General features: G+C 34.7%; 1 protein-coding gene and 1 long non-coding RNA gene across 2 annotated transcripts; both read left to right on the top strand.

Annotated features, from left to right (window-relative positions):
* The first annotated feature begins 2,168 nt into the window (after positions 1–2,168).
* LOC140178092 (uncharacterized) lies at positions 2,169–4,201 on the top strand. Its single transcript, XM_072213351.1, has 5 exons — positions 2,169–3,150; positions 3,302–3,403; positions 3,493–3,634; positions 3,788–3,954; positions 4,044–4,201. The coding sequence occupies exons 1-5, from the start codon at positions 2,169–2,171 to the stop codon at positions 4,199–4,201; spliced, it is 1,551 nt and encodes a 516-aa protein (XP_072069452.1).
* Positions 4,202–12,258: 8,057 nt separating this feature from the next.
* LOC112736314 (uncharacterized) lies at positions 12,259–12,852 on the top strand. Its single transcript, XR_003168744.2, has 3 exons — positions 12,259–12,384; positions 12,463–12,521; positions 12,772–12,852. It is a non-coding gene; the product is annotated as an uncharacterized lncRNA (long non-coding RNA).
* Positions 12,853–16,610: the final 3,758 nt, after the last annotated feature.

Genomic DNA, 16,610 nt, shown 5'->3' with positions numbered 1-16,610 from the left:
ATATTCCAAAATTTTTAGTGACTGATTTTAATATATGTATACATAAACATGTGTAACTTCTAGATGTCTTTGTATGATTACGACGTTTATGGTGTTTATGAATAATTTTATCTACACTTAAAAAATATACCTAAATTATAATAAATAATTTTATGAATTTATTGATAAAAAATTATAATTTTAACCAATATCAATTTTAATGATAAAATTCTTTTAAAATCAATACAAAATAATTTTGCATAAATTTTATTTAATAAATTCAAAATCCTAAGGTATTTTCTCAAAGCACTTTAGAAAATTATCATCAAGTAGTAATTTCTCACATTTTGATTATGCAGTCGGGCCACAACTAAATAATTATAGTTGGTTTTCTTGAAAAGGTATAAAAATTGATTTTAAATTTGGAATGTATCATAAAAATTTTAATAATGTATACTAAGCATAGTTATCAAACCCGGTTTGATCCGGCCGGTTCGACCAGAACTCGGTCATCCGATTACCTGATCGGGCCGAGCCACACGTTGAACCGACCATACAATGGACCCGGTAGAACTCGGTTCAATCCGACGAGTTTTGACTAAAACTGGTGACCCGGACGGGTTATTTGACCCAGTCCGGGTAGTGCATTTTTTTTTTAATATCCTAAACCTAAACGGCGTCATTCTACTATCCCCTCCCCCTTTTCGTTGAAACTGAAAGCCTAGGCTATCCCCATTTCCCCCATTGCCTCACCCTCACATCTCTGATCTCCCTAATGGCATATGAGACAAATCTCTTGAGAGTTGAGTGAGTGTCTGAGACTGAGTTCATCAATCGGCCTCATTAGTCACCGCCGAAGTCACCAGTCACCGCCGATACCCCCTCAGCCAACCTCGTCTCTCCGTCTCTCCGTCACCCTCGTCGTCACTCTCTGTGGTGTCGTTACTTCTCCCGGCCGTCACTGCTTCTCCCCTCACCTCGTCGTGTTCGTTGTTATATTGGTCGTTTGTGGGTTGTGCTTCTTCTGCCTCTACTTCACCGCTTTTGCTTCTGTCCTTTGTCGGTGCCTCACCTGGTCGTCAGAAAGCTCAGAGTCTCTGTTCCCTGAGGTCAATGCCTCTGCTATTGACCTATTAACTATTGTTATGGAATTGGAATTTGTTGAACTTGATATATTAGTTAAAATTGTTCTTGAATTGCATTGTTGCTGGTTGGTATATTAGTTAAAATCTGTTCTTGAATTGGTATATTAGTTAAAATCTGGTTGATATATTAGTTAATTTGTTCTTGAATTTTAGTTAAAATTGCTGTATTTTCCCTGTTGCTGTTGCTGGTTGCTGTGTTGGTAATTTGGTATATAGTTTTTTAGTTGCTGGTTGCTGCTAATTGCTATTGTATTTTACTGGGTTTTTTAGAGCTGTTGTTGTCTATTGCTGGTTTGTTTAGACTTTAGAGTTGCTGTTAGTTGAATCAGGAAACTTTGGTGAAATGGTGGTGGTTGATGTGTTGCTTAAAAACTGATTTAAGCAAATCCTTTGTTGCTGAAAATATATATTTTTAGTTTCTTTGCTAGAATTTTAAAAATTGCTTCATCTCAAACACCATCAGAAACGCCACCATCTCAAGAACAAGCATCATCAGCAACTCCTACCCATGATCTTACCACTAAAAGAGTTTATAATAATAAAGGAAAGACTGATCCAGCTTGGGGTCATTGTAAATAAATTGTGGAAAAAACAGGAAAAATTACTATGATGTGCATATATTGTGACAAACTTGTTAGAGGAGGTGAGATTAATCAATTTAAGTATCACTTGGCTGGAAAAGAAGGAGATGTTGAGAAGTGCAAAAAGGTTCCACCTGCTGTTGCTCATCAATTTGGGCAAAATATTGAAGAATTTATGAATAAGAAAAGGAAAACTCAAGAAAATTATGCAAAAAGTTATGGAGCATGTGATGATGTTGAAAGAGAATTTGATAGAATGGAAGAGCTTGAAGCACGGTAGCAACAACTCCAACATTCAAGGACAAGGTTGCCACCACCTGCATCTAGGAAAGGAAAAAAAAAACTACTGGAATAGAAACTTTTTTTTCCATCTTCAACAACACTTGGAGCCCAACCAACGATAAAAAGTGTATTGCAAAGTAAAGAAATTGTGGAAAAATGTGACATTGCCATTGCAAAGTGGATGGTTGATGCTTCTGTGCCATTTAATGCAGTTAATTCAGCATATTACCAACCAATGATTGATGCTATTGCAAACATGGGTGCAGGATATAAAGATCCAAACTTTGGTAGAGTTCGTGGGTATTTGTTGAGTAAGTTGGTGGAGGATGTGAAAAAGATGATTGAACAGTATCGTGAAATTTGGAAGCAAACTGGATGTACTATCATGGCTGATGGATGGACTGATCCTTGTAGGCGCACTTTAATTAACTTCTTGGTTTATTGTCCTAAAGGAACTATCTTCCTAAAGTCTGTTGATGCTTCTCATGCCTCAAAGACTGCTAAATTATTGTTTAAGCTTTTTAAGGATGTTGTCAACTTTGTCGGTCCTAAAAATGTTGTTCACATAGTGACGGACAATGCTGCAAATTATGTTGCTTCTGGAAGGTTGTTGGAAGCTGAATTCCCTAAGTTGTATTGGTCTCCTTGTGCTGCGCATTATATTAATTTGATGTTGCAAGATATTAGAAAGTTGAATGAAGTCAGTGAGACATTTTCACATGCTTCAAAGATTACTAAATACATATATAATCATTGTCATCCACTGTATCTTATGAGGAAGTTTACCGGTGGACGAGAAATACTTCGTCTAGCTCCAACTCGCTTTGCTACCAATTTCATAGCTTTGCAAAGTATTCTGGCTCAAAAAGATGCATTAAGAGCTATGGTAACTGCTAAAGAATGGACAATCTCAGCCTACTCCAAAGAAGCTAAAGCTAAAACATTTGTGGATCAAGTTTTAGACTCTAAATTTTGGAATCAATGTACAGATGTTGTCAAGCTTACTGAGCCACTTGTTCGCGTGCTTTGTATTGTGGATAGTGAAGATAAAGCTGCAATGGGTTTTCTTTATCAAGCTTTTAATATGGCTAGAGAAGAGATGGTGAAGAGGTTTCGACGAAGAAAGAAGATTGTGGAGCCTTACTTGAAGATTTTGGATACTCGTTGGGATTCACAACTTAAAAAAAAATCTTCATGCTGCTGGCTATTGGTTAAATCCTGCTTTTCGATTCAATGCTGCTGAATTTGAAAAACATAAGCAAACCACTTCTGGCCTACTAGATGTAATTGAGAAATATTCATATGATGATCCAGAATTGAATACTAAGTTGACAAGTGGGAAGAGAATATATTCTAATGCTGAAGATGATTTTGGAAGACAATATGCACTGCGTGAACGAAGCACAGTGATGCCAGGTAAATATATTTATTTAGTTTTATCTTTCTTTATTTGTTTATTTATTTAAAAAGGCTAATTGTAATGCATTGCCTCTTTTGATTTTAAGACCAATGGTGGAAATCTTATGGAACTGGAGCACCAAATTTACAAAAGTTAGCCGTTCGTGTTTTAAGTCAAACTTGTAGTTCTTCTGGTTGTGAGCGAAATTGGAGTATTTTTGAACACATCCACACAAAGAAGAGGAATCGGTTAGAACATTAAAAGCTTAATGATCTTGTTTTCGTTCATTATAACTTGAGGCTACAACAAAGGTATCTTCTATAATTATTTATCTAATTTTAAAATGTATTGTTCATTAAAATTAATCTTTAGTTTAATAATTACATAACTTGATAACATAGGAATCTAATGAGAAAGCAAAGCTATGATCCAATTTGTCTTGATACATTTGATGACCATTCGGATTGGATATTGGAAGATTCACCGCCGTTTTTAACTCTGGAAGAGGTTGATGCTCTACGAAATGATTTGGCAAATATGTCCATTCAACCAACTTTGGATGATCTTGGTAAATTCTTCAATTGCTTGAATATTTTAATTGCAGTTGCTATTACGAATTATTCTTGATATTGATTTGTCAAAAATACAAAAATGTAGATCAATTAAATTTGGAAGATGACCAAGATAACGATGGACCAAGTAACAATGCTATGGAAGATATGGATACAAATCAAAATGAGGGAAATGTTGATCAATCTCCTAATTTGCCCTATGAAGATGTTGATGCTAACTTTAAGCTCACCCCTTGGACTTGATTTAATGATTATGTTATCTTTAACTTGCTCTTGTTGATTTAAATTGAGAACATATTTTATACTAGAAACTAGTTTATTAACTCTTCTTTTAGATTATTAGTTATGTTTAAGACTTGATATTTGATTATTAATGTTTTTAAGACTCACATTTTAAGTTTTAAGACATTATTTCAATTTTATTAATATAATTTTATATTTTTTTTTAGTTATGACCGGATTAACCGAATGAATTAGTGACCCACCGGTTGAACCAGTAACCCAGTGACCCGGTCATATGATCGGGTTGATAATCGATTCGGTTCTAATAACTATGATACTAAGTATGATAACCGCGATACTTTAGTCTTCATAAGTTATTTTTGCACTACGAGTCTAAAATGGCAGCTGTATATGACTGGACTCCAATAATAAATATTTTTCGATTTTATGTATATACTAAAATGAATCAGTTACTAATATAAAATATATATTAAAATATAAATATATATTAAAAATAAATTAAATTATATATATATATATATTTATATATAAATGTATTAATAATTAATTTTAATATATAAATAATATTTTTTATATTAGTTTGACTACTTGTCTGTTGGAATTATTATTGATAAAGGCCTGCTTGCTTCAGAGATTCAGAAAGCCAAACTTGCTTTTACATCCCTTGAAAGGAGGAGATATATAGTGCTTTAATCAAAATCTCTAGTATGTTGTGTGGTCGAAAGGGACAGTGCTTTAATCAAAATATCTGTAGTTTATATATATATATATATATATATATATATATATATATATATATATATATATCTTGTTGGATTATGTATTTTCTTGTTTTGTAATCAATTTTGATGACAATGCCGAAAAAATTGTTTAATAAAACAAAAAAAAGTGAAATTACTCTTCTCCTCCTACTAAGACATAAAATTTTGTGTCTAATCATTATAATTCACACTTAATCACAACTTTAAGTAATGTCATCTGTCGTCTGTCTATTCATCGGTCAAAATTTTAACTAATTTTAGTCACCTAAAATAAAATATAATTATCAGAGATGTAACCTTATAATAATGCACAAAGAATTCAAGCATGCTTATCCGGATTAAACTATTTAAATAAATATTTTAAATTCAGATAATACTATATTTTTGTCCAAACACAATTTTCATTATGTTCTATTAGATCCAAGTTTATCCGTAATATTGCCACCTTAATTTCAATAATTGCCTTTTCATTCTAAACGAGTTAAACGCTAAAATAGTCTTTAAAATTCACAAAATATACCAATTTGGTCCTTAACTTTTCAATTACATTATTTATGTCCTCGACATTAAAAAAAATGCACTTAGTTGATCTTTTCTCCTTTTTTCATCCAAACTCCTTCCTGGTGGCAGTGATGTGGCAAATTTTTGCCATGCTGGACTATGAAAAACGGCGTCGTATTAGGTTTTGGCGCTAAAATAAGAAAACAACGCCGTTTCAAGTATCTATTTCGGTAAAAGCTATGAGAGCATGAGAGAGCAAAATCAAGAGTTTGTGAGGTGGGAAAACACAAGGGGGGATATCTACTCAGAGCAAAAATGGTAAAGATCCTAGGGTTTGGAACAAAGAAGAGTATCAACGCTTGGAGCTTGATTCTTTCTCCATTTTCGTCGACAACTTGCCGGAAGATATATCAAAAAGAGAACTTTTTCATATGTTCAAATGGACAGGCAGAATCATCGACATATACATGTCGCGGAAGAATAAAAATGGTCACGTATACTTGTTTGCTTTTGTACTGTATACGACAAAGAGAGGAGCTTTGAAGGCTGTTAAAGATATGAACAGTATGGTACTGAGAGGCAAAAGGTTATTTGTCGGAGATGCGAAGTATAGGAGGGGAACTGGGGTGCAACATACAAAGGGCCAGGAAACAAAGGTGATAACCAGTCACGATGCTAGAAGCAGCATTCCACAGACAAAGAAGGCGGGTGTAGTTGAAGCGAACGTGGGGCGGCAGACGTCAGATGTACCTGTTAGGGATCCAAAGGATAATGGATGGACAAAGAAACTAGAAGTGCCGATAGCAAATGAGAATGTCGTCTGGCTGCAGAGAAGTATTGTCGGAGGTACGAAGACGGCAATTGATTTTAATTCATTAAAGCAAAAGATCTCTAGGGAATGGCCATGCGTGACATAGGTAAGGGAGTTGGGGCATATAAAGCAATGATAACGTTTGACACTGTGCTTAGTGCTGAAGAAGCTTACACTTTTCGAATGAACGAGTTATTGAAATTGTTTTATATGGTGTGGAGATGGGACGAGGCTGAGAAAAGCGAGTCTAGAAGAGTTTGGTTGGAGTGTTCTGGAGTTCCTATACATGCATGGTCAAGGAACACCTTTCACAAAATAGGAGAGCAATAGGGTGAAGTGGTGGAATGTGATAAACTAACGGAATCATGTAATTCATTCAGTGTGGGTAGAGTCCTAATTGATACATGTGCATTTGATATGATTAACGAGTGGATTCGTGTTATAATAGGCGCAAGCAGGTTTGATGTCCTTGTCAGAGAAGTGGGCGGAGAGGTATATCGGGAGGAATACTTCCAAAAGAGGGAGGAGGAGGCACGTGACAGGCACATGATCAACGGAGAAGAGACGCAGCATGAACGAAGGGTGGTTGGTTGGGATCAAGCGGCTGTGATGATGATGGTGGACCACAGAAACGATGACCAAGGAAGGGACAGGTTGGTAAATTCATGCCTAGATTTGAATGAATGGAATTACAAAAATTCAAAATATTCTCGGGAGAATGGTTATCATGCGGCATTCAAGGATACGGAGGACTCACAGGGATTATACGAAATTAATGGGGAGATCGACTCGGAGGATACGGTTTCAAATGTTTATGAACAAGGCTATACAAGCCAAACAGAAGGTTATACAAGGAAGGCTAGTGGGTTGGGAGCTATTAGGCCCAAAAGGTTTAACATGAGACAATTCGGTGGGCTGAGGGAGAGAGACCAACGGACTAGGCTTGCTGTTGCAACTCCTGAGCGGGTTAGGTCTGACCCGGAACCAATGCTAACCCAGAAGGCACCTCCTAACCTGGATCATGTTGGTGAGAGCACGGCGCCTGCAACCTGCGGTATGACAGCTACTGGGAAGTGCCGCGGGGGGGAGGAGGCCAGTCAACTCCACGCGTCGGTGCCTCGGGAGACATGTGCAAGACCCATGAGGCAAGGGCAAAAATCATCGGTTGCGCATCACGAGCCTGGGCGCGCGGGTGATGCGAAGGGGACCGTGGAGCTGCGACACGGTAGGGAGGGGGCATTGGACCGCGATGCGAGATGGAGGCCGGAACACGGCAGGCGGTGGTTGCGGGGTCTGATGAAGGGACGAGCAGGGTTGTGGAAGCCACCGGTGAGGTGAGTGACCGAAGGTAGAACAGGGAGAGGACGGGCTTGCAAATTGAAACTAAACACACTCAATGGATTAAGGAATAGGTAACTGTTGCTGGTGTTCACCAAAACTGCAGTGCACCAGAGGCCGAACCACAGACTAGCCGTGAGCCAAGATTAGGAATGGAGGAGGGGAAATCTTGATGGACGAATTGGCTCAGGCTATTGGTAATGGACTAGATAAGGAGCGCGGGACTGGTGTAGAATCAGATGCAGGGATGGAGAATGACTTGGAGAGTGGTAGCAATCCAGACACGGAGGAACAAAGGCTGACTTGGGAGGAGGAGATGGCTAAGAACAAAGAGACTTGGAAACTAGAAGTAGAATCAGGTGCTCAGTACAGTGATGAAGATGATATTATGGCGATTTTGCAGGAGCAGAACGAAGCTATTGCTATGAAACGACGTCAGGCTAAGCATAAAGAAAAGGTTCGCAGAAGCCGGCCAAAAAACTGGAAACAGGTGTGTAATATTTTGGTTAAATGATTTTCAGTGCTTGGAACATAAGGGGGTTGGGAGGAGCTGCAAAAGTTAGTATGATAAAGAATTTTAAAAATAATTTTAAGTTGGATATGTTGGGTTTGGTAGAAACAAAGAATGAGGTACTGACAAAATTTGATGTTACTCGTATATGGGGTAGTGACAGAGCGTGTTGGGAGTTTGTAAGTTCCATCGGGTCTTCTGGAGACTTGTTGCTAATATGGAACGAAACGGCCTTTAAGATGTATAATTGCTATAAAGGGGATAGATGGTTGTGTTTAGAAGGGATCGTGACAAAAGATAACTTTCATTGTGCTATTTGTCTTGTGTATGGGCCGCATGAGAGAGCCGAGAAAATCTCCATATGGGAAGAATTGAGTTTTATTACAGGTCTGTGTCAGGTGTCGTTCTGTTTTTCAGGGGATTTTAATGAAATATTGCATTTGGAGGAAAGGAAAGGAGCGACTAATTCATCAGCATCTGCAATAGAGTTTAGAACATGGATAAATGAGATGGGGTTGATCGATCTGGCACTTAACGATCGAAGGTATACATGGTTTAGGGGACAGTCGTGCAGTCGTATTGACAGGTGCTTGGTTTCTCTAGGGTGGCTTGATGCGTACCCGGAGACACGTCTAAAGAGTGGTCCAAGAGGTTTATCGGATCACTGCCCTTTGATATGGAAGACATCAGAAGATTTGATGGCCCAAGACCTTTCCGTAGCTTGGACTCATGGTTTACACATGAAGGATTATTGAGTATGGTGAAGGAAAAATGGAGGGAATTAGGAGATACGCAATTCTTATCGAAGCTGAAAGCATTGTCAGAACCTCTACGTAATTGGCATAAGCAGCATTTTGGGGATATGGCTGGGAGGATAAAGAGGTTTGAGGAAGAAATAAGGAAGGTGGATGATATGGTGAGTAGTGGACGGTATGATGTTACAATTGAGGCAAGGAGAAGGGCATTAGTGAGGTGCTGCGAAAAGTGGTATATAAGATAGGATATGCACTGGAAGCAAATGTCAAGATCAAGGCAGGCCAATGACATGGATAGGAACACAAGGTACTTCCATAATATTGCTTCTGCAAGGAGAAGAAATAACAGAATTGAGGCTTTGGTGATCAACGGGAGGTTAGTGAGAAATCAAGCAAGAATAAAGGTAGCGGTCAGGGACTATTATAAACGTTTATACCACCAGGAGGCATCCCCAAGGGTGAGTTTTAGGGATGGTTTAGTTAATCGTTTACAAAGAGAGGAAGCGGAAAGCTTAGAGGTGCTACCATCAGTGGAGGAAGTGAAAGAGGCAGTTTGGGACTGCAAATCTTCCAAAGTGCCTGGGAGTGATGGATACAACATGAACTTTATAAAAAAGTGTTGGAATGAGATTGGACAGGAGTTCACTGCAGCTGTGATGAAGTTTTTTGAGACAGCAAGATTACCAGCAGATGCTAATGTCACTTGGGTAGCGCTGGCTCCGAAATTTGTTGGGGCGAAGGAAATGAAAGATCTTCGACCCATTAGTATGGTTGGTTGTGTCTATAAAGTTATCTCTAAATTGTTGACACGAAGAATGAAGAGTATAATGCCATGCTTAGTTGGGGAATCACAAAGTACCTTTGTGAAGGGGCAGAAGATACATGATGGAGCTTTAATTGCTTGTGAAACTGTGCAATGGTTGAGACTAAGGAAGAAGGCTTCAGCGATTATTAAACTGGACTTCCAAAAAGGTTATGATAGAGTTAAATGGTGCTTTGTTGATATTGTGCTTGAGAAGATGGGCTTCGGAAGAACTTGGAGGGCGTGGGTTAGGGAATGTGTTACATCGGCATCTATTTCTGTTCTGATAAATGGGTCACCATCGAAACCATTCAAAATGGAGAGGGGAATACGTCAAGGTGATCCCTTATTGCCGTTTATGTTCGTCTTGGTGGTGGATGTGCTGAATAGAATGATCAGTGAGGCGGTTAGAAATGGTCGAATATCTCCTCTATTAGTTGGTAGGGATAATATAGAGCTATCACACCTACAATTTGCTAATGACACTATATTATTCTGTCCACCGGAGGAGGAGACAGTGAGAAACTATAAGAGACTTCTAAGGTGCTTCGAAATGATGTCTGGGTTGAGCATCAACTTTGAGAAGTCTAACTTGATACCTGTAAACTGCAGTCAGGAGTGGGTTAACCAGATGTGTCAGTTACTCGGGTGTCAGGAGGCAGCTCTACCGGTAAGGTATCTTGGCATTAGTCTAGGAGCGAATCCGCGGTTGGTGAAAACTTGAAAGCCAATTATTGATAAGGTGGAAGAGAAACTCAGACTGTAGAAAGCAAAGGTTCTTAGCAAGGCTAACAAGGTGGTTCTCATCAAGTCAGTAATTAACAGCCTTCCGATTTACTACTTGAGTTTATACAAAATGCCAAATGCGGTTGTAAGGAAAATTATCTCTTTGCAGAGGAAGTTCTTTTGGAGAAAGAACGATGGTCGACCTGGTATGACCCTAGTGAAGTAGAAAATGGTCCAGACACCAAAGAAACTAGAAAGATTGGGGGTGGATGATATTGTTGTCTGAAATATTATTGTTTATGTATCTTATGATACAAGATATGATACACAATATAAAAAATAGGATTAAAATTTTTTAAAATAAAAAATTGATAAAATAATAGATTAATCACTCATAAATTAAAATAATAAAATATATATTTTTGGATATTATAAATTTAATATTAATTAAATTTTTATTTTATTATTTTATTATCATTTTTTTTAATTTATTTTTTTAAAATATATAACATTCACGACAAAGATATTCAGTCTCTATCAAATTATAATAAAAAATTTTAAAATAACTCATGAATGGATATGTGAGTCAGCATCCACCACCTACCATTGAGGTTTATTGTGGTTTTGACACCACGTAATATAAGAAACATTTTAAATAGAAAAATGCTATACTGTTAGTAAATATTATTAATTTTTATTAATATTTGATTAGTAATAATTTATATTTGTATTTATAAATATTTTACATACAAAAATATATAATTTATATTTATATTTATTAAAATTTTATATACATAAATTAATACAGTTTATATTTATATTTTTTTAAATTTATATATATAAATTAATAAAATTTATTTATTAAAAATAATTTAATATTTATATTAATTAAATAATTACTAAAAATACAAAAAATTGATAGTCACAAAATTTTCTTTTAGATATTCTAGTGTTTCAGATGTTGCGGTGATTTTAGCTATGTTGTTTTATGATGGAGATTAATAACAAAAATTACTGCGGAGGAGCATTGAAGTTTTGCTGTTACACATGGTATAATTTTATTTTAGAGTAAAGGACAAATTCGTCCCTAATCTTTTTTTTCGTGATATTTTCATTCTCAAGGATTTGAAAATACTTTAATATCCATGATTCCCTAAAAAAGTGGACATATTTATTCCTTTGTTAGAGTCGTTCTGTTTGACCTGACGAAAAATGGTGACGTGGTTCCCATGGCGTTGACCTGGCCGTTACGGGCTACCACGTGGGATAGACTTTTGAAAAGATGACGTATTAGTCTCCAGAAATCAAAACGTCGTCGTTTCTCCCCCACCCCAATCTATAAAATCCTTGAGCCCTAAACCATCAAACCCCATCATAGGCAAGGTTTAGGTCGAGGAAAACGATGCTATATATTGATTGTGACGGATGTTGCAGCTCGTGGCATTGATATTCCGTTGCTTGATAATGTTATCAATTGGGACTTCCCTCCAAAGCCTAAGATATTCGTTCATTGTGTTGGAAGGGCTGAAAGGGCTGGCTGTACTGGCACTGCTTATTCCTTAGCGACATCGGAGGATATGGCTTACCTATTGGATCTTCATTTGTTTTTGTCGAAGCCAATAAAAGTTGCTCCCACCGAAGAAGAGGTCTTGCAGAATATGACTGGAGTAATGTCGAAAATTGAACAGGCAATGGCAAATGGAGAAACTGTTTATGGCCGATTCCCTCAAACAGTCCTTGACCTTGTTTTAGATAGAGTTAGGAAAATTATTGATACTAATGTAGAATTGGAGTCATTGCAGAGAACATGTAACAATGCATTCCGTTTATATATGAATAAAAAACCCTTACCATCCAAGGAGTCTATTCGAAGAGCAAAGGATTTGCCACGTGAGGTTCTGCATCCGATGTTCAAGAATGTATTGGAAACTGGGGAGTTAATGGCCCTAGCATTTTCAGAGCATTTGAAAAAGTTTAGGTGAGTATAAGATTATATACAAATTGTCTAATGGCTTGATCATTTTATCATAAGTTAACTAGATCGTGTAATTTTCAGGCCAAAGCAGACTATCTTGGAAGCTGCAGGGGGAAGCAGCTAAATCAAAGCATGTACAGGTAGTTTGTGTTTCCATTGACTTAATTTTTGGTGTGTTGTTTCATGGTTGTTAGTGTCATCTCACACATATTGATATCCATGTTAATGATCATTCATATTCCATGATATATCATCATGTATGAGTTTACAATGCCTGCCCCTATAGCTAGCAAGCCACTAGGAATAATATCTTTGTGATTTTCTGGCTTTCATCATTAGCTAGTTGTCTTACCATATTACCTTGACATCGTAAATGACGCATAATTGCAGGGTCCTTCCGGTCAATGGGTTGATGTGATGAAAAGGAAGAGAGCCATTCATGAGAATATTATAAATTTGGTTCATGAACAGATGACATCGTAAATGATGCATACTTTGTTGAAGGAGGGCTCAAGGATTTCATAGATTGGGGGTGGGAGAGAAACAGCGACGTTTTGGTTCCTGAGAACTAATACTTCCTCTTTTCAAAAGTCCATCCCACGTGGTATCTCGTAACGGTCAGATCAGGAGCCACGTTACTATTTTTCGTCAGGCCAAATGGAGCGACTCTAACGGAAGGATAAATATGTCCACTTTTCTGGGGGGGGGTCATGGACATTAAAGTATTTCTCAATTCTCGCGGACGAAAATATCTGCAAAAAAAAAGGTCAGGGACGGATCTGTCCTTTACTCTTTATTTTATTTTGTTGTTTTGTGATCCAAAAATTCATAGACGACCATGGAGATAGATTTGAAAGGTTCACTCGTCCAAAAGAGATAAGAGAGCTTGAATCACAAACCATCCGTCGTCAGCCATGGATTCGTATGATGAAATCAGTTTGCCATCAAGTATCACACATTTTTTTTTTGTTTTATTAAACTAAACATTTTTGTTTTATCATAATAGATTCTTCTCGATTTTTAAAACATCAACTATGTTAGTATAGACTAAAATCAGTTACTAGAATCAGTCACTAATATAAAATACACATAAAAATATGAAATATATACTAAAAGTTACGCATGTGTTTATATACAAATATATAATAACTAATTTTAATAATTAATTTTAGTTTATGCATAACATGATGCATATAAAATTATTCATGAACACTCAAATTGCATATTAAGGCAGTTTTGTTAGAAACAGGCCTAGGAACTTTGAGATTGTCAAAGGTATATATTCTGTTCTTACAGTATTCCCTCTACATACATATACTAACACTTAATCCTATTAATAGATAAAGATTCCAAAGATTAATTACACCTAACACTATGACTAAGTCACTGCAGTTACCTTAGCCTTAATAGATTTCATGACTTACATGAAAAAAAATACAATGAAAGTTATTTATTGTTTAAAATAACTTTCAAATATTTATGTTAAGACTGAAAAAGTGCTTAAATGCTTAATTGTTATTATTATTGTTAAGATAATCTACAATAAATTGATTATGCATCTTCCTTAATTGTAGGATCTGTTAGTTGCAGGAAGTGACAGTATTTCAACAACTATTGAATGGGCCTTTGCAGAACTTGCTAACAATCCAAAGGTCATGAAGAAAGTACAAGAAGAGGTAAGAAGAATTGTGGGTGGAAAATCCAAGATAGAGGAAAATGATATAAATCAAATGAAGTACATGAAGTGTGTAATCAAAGAAACTCTTAGATTACATCCACCAGGTCCATTTTTAATTCCAAGAGAGACAGCAAATAGTGTGGAAATAAAAGGGTACCACATTCCCAAATATATTAATTTAGTGTCTTAAAACACAATATTTTTATTTGTAAATATTTTTTAAAAAATTTAAACTGAGAATAAAAAATATATAAATTTATATCTCTTTTTTTTGGTTGTCCACGGTATCTCCCAGTCCGACAGGTTTAGGACTGATCCGTCGTGGATCGAAACTCCATTTAAGGATCTACCGCTAGCCAATGGGTTGCTACATGCACAAGGCAGAATTCGAACCCCCGACAAGTTTAAGCGGACGAGTGAGCTGACCACTCGACCAATCTAAGTTGGTTATATAAATTTATATCTCTAACAATGACATATATGTATGTTAAGTTTAAAGAACTAACAAAAAAATTAATTGATGATAACTAAACATTATTAGTGGATTAATAACCCGATTAAGTGTAATTTAATTTACTTAATGGTGCAGAAAATTAATACAAAGCATTAAGTCCAATTGGATTCAAACTTCAAAGTCCATTTCACTCCTTCAAAGGAATAATAGCTCATCTCCAAAGAAGAAGGAAAGAAAGAATCTTGGCTGGCCCAATAATAAACTAATAAAGTCCAAATGATAAAAAAAATTTGGATGATTAGTATGAAAAAATAAATTTGGATCAAATAAAAGCAAAGGATTTAACTGGTGATCCAAGTCCATTCACTCAACTTGGTTTTTAAGATTGACAACTCCATTTATATTTGAACTAAAAATAAGCCATCCAAACTAAATTCTCTCTTCTCTCTCTTCCTTCTTTTCTATCATCCACATGAAGTTCAGAAAGAAAACAAGAAAAAAAATCTGATTAGAGCTCAAATTAAAAGTGGATTACCATTTTTAAGTAAAAAAAATTATGACTTTAAACAAAGATCACATATTAAGACTATAACAAAAAAGAAAATTTTATTTGTGTTTCATCGGAAAAAAATTAAAGAAATCCTTCTTTTTGCATACAGCGAATGAGAAATAATCACTAAAAATAAAAGAAATTACTGAAATCATTTTAAAAACAACAATTGAATACATTAAATTTTTATTGCGACAAAAATTAGTTTTTTGTGATGATAATGAATCATACCGTTCAAATAATAAAAAAAATTTCAGAATTTCTTGACTTTTTATTTAATATTAAATAATTTAATATATTTAATTATATTATAATTTAGCAATTCTCAAACTATCAATAATATCAACTTTTGTAATCACCGTTCTTTATTAGAGATATGAGATAAGTTACTTTCTTGGCTTTTTGTTCCTTATATTATTTATTGGCTTTTGCAATCTAGTGACTTACAGGTGTATTTTTCTAACATTTTACTGTTATTACTTTATTACTAGATCATATGTTATGTTTGATAGAATTTTGTTCTCACTATGCTCCTTTCTTTTATATATATATATATACCTACTTTACTATGTTATTTTGTCTTTATTTTTATTTTTTTTTTATCTAAATGGCTCACCCAAAACTTATATGTATTTTAATCATTTTATTTCTTTTATATTTGTGAATATTATTAAATGACATGAATTATGATTTATATTTGATTTGAATATATTTAGTAAAAGTTTAATTTTATCTATTATTATTGTTTATGTGTATCTTATGATATACGATATATAAAATACAATATACGATATAAAAAATAGGATCAAGATCTTTTAAAATAAAAAAATAAAAAAATTAATAAATTAATTATTCATAAATTAAGATAATAAAATACATATTTTTAGATATTAAAAATTTAATATTAATTAAACTCTTAGACAAAGTTAGATATTCGGTCTCAATCAAATTATAATAAAAAAATTAAAATAACTCATAAATGGATATGTGATTCATCATCCACCACCCACCATTATTGAGGTTTATTGTGGTTTTGACACCATGTAATATAAGAAACATTTTAAATATAGAAATGTTAGATTGTTAATAAATATTATTATTTTTTATTAGTATTTAGTTAATAATAATTTATATTATATTTATAAATATTTTACACATAAAAAATATATAATTTGTATTTATATTTATTAAAATTTTACATATATAAATTAATATAAATTTTATTTATATTTTTTAAAATTTATATAAATAAATTAATAAAATTTATTTATTAAAAATAATTTAATATTTATATTAATTAAATAATTACTAAAAATACTAAAAATTAATGGTCTCCACAATTTCTCTTTTAGATATTCTAGTGTTTCAGATGTGGCACTTATTTTAATCAGTGACTTCAGCTATGTATATGTTTTATGATGGAGATTAAAAATAAAAATTACTCAAGAGGAGCATTGAAGTTCGCTGTAACACATGGTACAATTTTATTTTATTTTGTTGTTTTGCGATCCAAAAATTCATAGACGACCATGGAGATAGACTTGCAA

Source organism: Arachis hypogaea, chromosome 13 (assembly GCF_003086295.3).
Source record: "Arachis hypogaea cultivar Tifrunner chromosome 13, arahy.Tifrunner.gnm2.J5K5, whole genome shotgun sequence".
NCBI classification, from domain to species: domain Eukaryota; kingdom Viridiplantae; phylum Streptophyta; class Magnoliopsida; order Fabales; family Fabaceae; genus Arachis; species Arachis hypogaea.
The sequence above is the reverse complement of the archived record's forward strand: the minus strand, read 5'-3'. Positions and strand labels throughout refer to the sequence as shown.

Bases quoted from the DNA above. Each gene is read 5' to 3' on its own strand.
- LOC140178092 (XM_072213351.1), top strand. From the start codon at position 2,169: ATGGTTGATGCTTCTGTGCCATTTAATGCAGTTAATTCAGCATATTAC. The intron at 3,151-3,301 runs GTTGGGATTCAC...ATGATGATCCAG, and splicing joins CTTGAAGATTTTGGATACTC to AATTGAATACTAAGTTGACA. The intron at 3,404-3,492 runs GTAAATATATTT...TTTGATTTTAAG, and splicing joins ACGAAGCACAGTGATGCCAG to ACCAATGGTGGAAATCTTAT.